This window comes from Condylostylus longicornis, unplaced genomic scaffold, assembly GCF_029603195.1.
Source record: "Condylostylus longicornis isolate FDR11 unplaced genomic scaffold, ASM2960319v2 ptg000135l, whole genome shotgun sequence".
Classification (NCBI taxonomy): Eukaryota; Metazoa; Arthropoda; class Insecta; order Diptera; family Dolichopodidae; genus Condylostylus; species Condylostylus longicornis.
The window spans coordinates 18,536,192-18,543,036 of record NW_026578103.1 but is presented as its reverse complement, the minus strand read 5'-3'; the positions used below and the strand labels follow the sequence as shown (position 1 = coordinate 18,543,036).

General features: G+C 25.0%; 1 protein-coding gene across 1 annotated transcript; it reads right to left on the bottom strand.

The window, feature by feature from the left end:
* Positions 1–380: 380 nt before the first annotated feature.
* Positions 381–2,451, bottom strand: LOC129615437 (protein odd-skipped). Its single transcript, XM_055530648.1, has 2 exons — positions 2,333–2,451; positions 381–2,201 (listed from the first exon to the last, which is right to left on the bottom strand). Exons 1-2 carry the CDS (start codon positions 2,403–2,405, stop codon positions 835–837), a joined length of 1,440 nt encoding a protein of 479 aa, XP_055386623.1. The 5' UTR covers positions 2,406–2,451; the 3' UTR covers positions 381–834.
* Positions 2,452–6,845: the final 4,394 nt, after the last annotated feature.

Here is a 6,845-nt window from a genome sequence, read left to right as displayed (position 1 = left end):
TTTAACAATTTTTGTTTTAATTAAATATAATTTGGCTACTTATAAACTAAAGAATAAATTTAATTAATTTTTAAAATACTTATATTAGGAAATTTATAATTTATCCATTATTATTTTTTTATTCAATTACATACATTGATTAATATAATTTATTAATTTTATTACCATTATTACAATATTTGGGACATTTAATTATGTTGTAATTACGATAATTGAATTTAACATTTAAATTAAATAATTTTCTTAATTTACATTCAGTCTTTTTAAAGTAAAGAAATAAAGGTAAAAGTAATACATTTTTTTTTATATTATTGTTGAATTTATAGTTAATGAACAAACCAACAGAATTTATTGGTGAAATTTCTATTAATCTTTGGTTCGGTTTTAGTTTTAAAAATTTTAATTGAATTTTATGATTCTTTTTTATCAGATTTTGACACATACGTTTAACATTTATATTGTAATAACAATATTACACATACATTATCTTCATAAATCTTCCTGGCAAAAAAAATAAACCACCTAATCCATTATTATCGAGCCACATCTCTTGAACTTAATTGAACTGGCTTAAATTGCCAACAGTTGCTGATTATTATTCCGTATTTATATCATAAATTTCGGAATATAATAATCGTTGTCCTCATTCCATTATTTGTAAATCCTCGGCAAAATATTTATTATATTCATAATTTTTATGCCGTTTCCAATTGAATAATTTCTGTGATCGAATCTCTTCAATAACAAGAACTTAATTAAGTTCCATTTGTCATTTAGCCACATTAAATAATTATTTAATCTCGTATTTATATTGATGAACCACCTATTATAATTCTATCTTTGCATAATTTCATCAATTGTAAATCCTATTTTTTTCTTTGGTTGTTGCTGATGTTGATTACTTAATTCATCTTTAATTTTTTGTGATAGATCCAATATTGGACCATTAACTTTGGTTATTCCTTCGGTATGATTAATTATATTTTGTTGATTATGATGTAATTGTGTTTGTTGTGTTTGTAATAAACAATCAGATGTATTATGAATTAGTTTTGATTGATCATCTAAGATATTATTGCTACATTCAGAATTATTAGTATTATTTTCACCATTGACACCATTTTCATGACTTTGCATATGTGTTTTTAAATTTGCTCTTTGGTTAAATGTTCTATTACATATTGGACATTTATGTGGCGCCTCTTCTAAATGTGTTACTTTATGTACAGCCAATGTTCTTGATTGACAAAAACCTTTTCCGCAATCAGTACATTTAAATGGTTTTTCTTTCGAATGAATATAACGATGATCACGTAAATGATCTTGACGACGAAATGCTTTACCACAAATATCACATGAATATGGACGTTCATCGGTATGTGTACGTTCATGTATTAATAAATTATAAGATTTAGTAAAATGACGATTACAGTATTTACAAATGAATTGTTTCTTTGGTCTAGTTCCATTTGGGCCAGTTAATTTAATGGGACCTAAAGCACCAGCACGTGCTGCATGTATACGCTGCATATCTGGATATGGACGCATATGCAAATGTTGAGCTTGCTGTTGATGATGATAAAATGCAGCGCTACGAATCCATTGATTCATTAATAAAGCTTGATGGTGTACAGCTGCTTGAGCTGCTACTTGAGTTACCGGATGATGTGGATGATGATGGTGACCGGGGACAAGTGATGGTGTTGTTGCAGCTGATGCTGCTAAAGCTGCAGCTGTTGATGGATAAGGTATTGTTGGATAGGTAGTTGGAATTGTTGACGGAACTGTTGATGTTTGATGATGATGTTGTTGGTGATGTTGCTGTTGTAATTGTTGTTGCAACCATAAACGATGCTGAACTTGCTGGTGATGTTGAAATTCTAAATGGTTTGTTTGAGATGATTGCTGTTGTTGATGCTGCTGTTGATGTTGTGGAGATCCATGCGATGTTTGATATGTTCCAATATTATTATGCGTTGGAATATGTGTTGGTGGCAGTAAAAGATTATTTGCGGAAGCATTAATATTAATTGTATTTTGTTGTCTTAGTTGTTCCATTTCATAAAGTGGGCTATTTTGGGATTTTCTAGAATTACTGCTTATACTTAATCTTTCATCAGTTGGTGTATGCGGTGGGGTGAGCATTGGAGATATACTTGATGAACGCTCTTGTTTAATTGTCAATAACTCTGGTGAATAATCTATATTAAAAAGAGTAATAAAGATTTAAATAAGTAATTTGTTGAATGTGAAAATATTTGTAATAAATTAAGAACTATCAATTATTATTATAGGTTCAGTTTTATTAAAATTAAATTTCATATATACCAACCTCTTTCGTCTCTTGATTGAATCTCGTCATCAACACTAATATGACTAATTGGTGATGCAGATACTGAAGACATAATTTTTCCACAAAAAATCTAATTCCAAAAATAAGTTAAGAAAAGCTGTTTATGTAACCTTATTCAATTTCTCAAATATTTGGCAATTCATAAATTATTGGTGTTAATTCACTTAAATAAATTTTATGTTTTCATTCACTTAAATATTTTTTCTCTTTCAATTATTTTCAATAATTTTTTTTAATAGTTTTCTTTAGCAAATAATTTTCTTTGTTTTTTTGCAATCTCAAAACCGGTTTTATTCATTAATTCTATTAAAACTTATTTATTTCTGTTCATAAAAATAATCCACAGAGTAATCTTAACATTACATACATATATACGTAATATTTATTTTTCCTCTCTTTATTTCACCACAAAAACAATTCTCTCACGATCAAAAATAAAAAAAATATTTTAATATTTTGTTTTAGTATTTCCACTTTTATATATTTTTTCTTTGTTGTATTATTGCTCTTATTCCTACAATGTCTCGATTGATAATAACTAAAAATCGTTGATTGCAGACTGGTTTAAAGCAACACGATACTACTACTAGCTATACTATATCAGCTACTTAACTCATATATAAAAACATATACAAAAGTATAAAATGAAAAGTGGTGGGGATAAAATTTGTACCTGCGATTCGTTCTCAATAATTTTACCCTAAAATTTATTTTTGTAATTCTATATATTCATAGTTTCCTTTTAAATTTTCCGAATACAGTTTGCTGTGTTAATGAAGGTACCTACAGAGAAAAATTTTTTAACAAATTACAAAAACAAAACAAGAAAAAAAGAATAGTAAAAAACATAAAAATTAAAGATAAAGAGTAGCATTAACAGTATACATTACAGTATACAACAACATACTGAAGGAAAGAAGGAAACAATGAATAAGAAAAGTAAAGAATAAAAATTACAAAGAGAAGAACTAAAATGTGAAAATACAGAAGAGAAGAAGTAAAAACAAACAAACATTAGAATATTTCAAATGAATCAAGGGAGAGAGACAAAATACAAACAACAACAGAACATAAATTTTAGCTTTTTCTCTTTTTTTTGTTGCCTAATAGAGCACTTATAAATAAAATATGAGAAGTAAAATAACAAAGAAAAACAACAAAAACATAATAAAGTAAAATATTATGTACAAAGTGAAGAAATTATTAGTATAGTAAAGTATATACACCGTTAATATAAATGGTACGGTATACAGTTTTAAAGATGGTCGATATGGTAACGCCTACATTAATTTTTCTTTTATTTTATGTATGAAATCAAATAAATACGATTGGTTGCATTATCAAAATAAAAAAAAAAACTATTGCCTACACACATTTAAACATAATGTTCATTAATTATTTTCTATTTCATTCATTTCAATCTAAAAATAGATTTCAAATATAGTAGAGATTTTGAATAAAGTGAAAGAAAAATATATTTTAAAAGAAACAACAAAAACAAAATAAGTAAAAAAGTAATAATATATTTTATCATTCGGTCATTTATACACACACACATCCATTACAATATTGTATATAATAAATATTTAACCATATGGTGGGTAAAAGTATGAGAGGTAGATAGGTAGGTAGATGAAAGAGACAGATCAGAAGCAAACCAGCAGTATACTAGTAGGCTTCTGATTGACACTGGCAGCCTGCTGTATAACTGCTGTTGTGATGTAGCATATAAATATATAAGAGTAAAAAAATAAGAAAAAGAAAAATATTTAAACAAAAATAAAATATTAAAAACAAAATAGAGAAGAAGATGCAAAGCGAGATGAAAATAAATATTGAAAACAAAAAAAAAAAGAGGGTTTGTTAATCTGGAAATCATGTATAAGAGATTTATATGTACATTTATATAAAAAAATACAAAACTATTTAAATTAAATATAAGAGTATTCAAAATATATAACAATATAAAACGAATGTTCGTATGTATGTAAGTATTTGTATGGTTATATAATTTAAAAAAAAAAGTAAAAAACAAAAAACAAAATGACGGTTATGATGAGATTGTTGATTATTATGATTATTGTCAATCATTATTTTTCAGCTGATGATGATGATTATGATTGTTATATGGTATAGAATAAAAAATCTCCAGGTAGTAGTTTAAAAATATATAAAAATAGTTTTGGAAAACAGTTAAAAATATGCGACTGAAGAAGATATTTCGAAAAAAATATAAAAAAATCAAATGAAAATTTTTAAAAAGATGGGTTTGGAAATTTATTATTTTTTTTCTTTTAATAATGATGGGTAGTAAAAATTCAGAAGAATAGTGATGATGAATTAAGAAAATATCATTTGATTTACTTATGTACATATATATGTACAGAATATAAAAGATTATTTTGAAAATTAGGGGGTTCTTTTTTTATTTCAATATTTTTCTATAGTACTTTTTGTATGCATATAAATGATGAATATTTAACAATGATGAATACCATAGGAATTGTAGTCTTGTATAAGATTGAGGTTCTTTTGATTCGGATTTTCATTTATTGTTAATTTTTTTCCTAGGTTTGATTGCTTGCTCAATCAAACCCATATAAAATTATTTTAAAAAAAAATTATCTCTATACTTATGTACCTATTGTATATATAAATTTTATATACTTAGGTACATGTAATGTACATGTATAAGTAAAAATGAAACGGTAAGGTTTTAAGTAAGTATATAGAAGCCAACAATATTGTATTAAAACTGAGCAAGTATTTATGTATAAAATTATATAGAATTACTTCTGGTTTGAGTTTATAACGTTATGTATATACGTATATGAAATTAATTTATGAGAATATAAAGAATTATTGGAATACCTTATGTTATTGTTGTATGAACAACAAATGAAAAAATTCCTGGGTATGCGCACGAGCACCTACTATATAAAAAAATTAATATTATGATTTTCTTAAAATTATTTTCTGATTTTGAATCTTTTTCTAATTTGTTGATATTTAGATTGGGAGGTTTATAATTTTTTTTTTTCATCAAGTGGTGTTCATATAAATATTTTGAATGGAATATAGGAAAAACACTATAGGTATTGAAAAGACTATATTTCTGGAATTTTTAAAATTACAGCGTTTAACATTTAATTTGAATAAATTATCAATCAGAAAATTATAAAATACTCGTATATTAAAAATCTAATAAGACTCTATTATTTAGATTTAGTCATGCATTTAACTTTAGAGATATTATATTTTGAATTTTTATAATGGAAAACAATATTGTAATGTTAAACTTATTAAAGATAATTTAGGAAATTTGCAAGGAAAAATGTAAGATAAAATAATAAGATCTCAACTTAAACCTAGCAGTATAAGGGACAATTTTAAAAGACAAACCTTTATAGAATTGAGGCCCTCACCATCACTTCTGCATATAAAATCATTTTAAAAATCTATATTTTTTTAAATGCTATATTCCTAGAAGTATAATAAATTTGCTCAAATTTTCCATATAGCAAAACGTTATTAAACACATAACATGTGAATTAATTTTCGAAGAATAAAACTATTCAAAACACATATTGAAATTTCATTATAAGGTAATTTGTTTTTGTTTCAAGGTCTCTATTGCTCTGAACCTACAATATTTGGCAGTGTTATATGTGATTATAATAGTTTCATAGTGAAACAGTTTTATTCACAAATTTTCTTTTACAAAAAAGTACTTCTTTTATAGAATATTTTATAAAAATCTCTATTATATTTACATTCTAATATACGAGGTATAACTCTGAAAAATGTGGCCATAAACTGAATAGTAAGGAAACTTGTCCTTTTAAAAAAATTTACACTCAAATTGTTATTTTACTCAAAATTTAATTTTTAATGGAAAAAAAGCAGAAACAAAATTTTAATTTAGGACAACTTTAGGTATACCAACATGAAATTCGCATTATTTATAGCAAAACAGCTTTTTACTTATATAATTGAGAACCTATTAATATTTTCTGTATATTTAAAAACATTATTAATATATAAACGATAAACCCTTGCCCATTCTATTTCATGTATCTATATGTATTACATTTCGAAAATTCATTTCCCAAAATTAAATGGAATTTTCACGTTTATCGTAATTTTTATTTAAAAAAAAATCAAATATGAAAAAGTGCAAAATATTTTAGTACGAATATGCCATTCTCTAAATTGTTCTCTATTGTAATCTAAAAGGCGAATTTTTTACATATTAAAATTATTATTCTTAATTTATTTGTACCCATAACTTTTTAGTTAAAATTAACTAAATCAGTTAGCAAGTTGAAGAAAACTTCTGAATTTATAATTTGCGACTGGAATTATGCTATAGCATTACCATAATTCCAGTCGCAAATTATAGCATTGTATTGCGATAAATCTCTTGTCTATGTTTTTTTTTTTGTCAAATATGACCGATTTCTGTCATATAGGGTATGTCAATTAGTTTTAG

What these genes read in the sequence shown, in the direction of transcription:
- LOC129615437 (XM_055530648.1), bottom strand. Translation starts at nt 2,405, where the DNA reads ATGTCTTCAGTATCTGCATCACCAATTAGTCATATTAGTGTTGATGAC. An exon ending in TCAATCAAGAGACGAAAGAG is followed by an intron (nt 2,202 to 2,332) that starts GTTGGTATATAT and finishes TTTTTAATATAG; the next exon opens with ATTATTCACCAGAGTTATTG.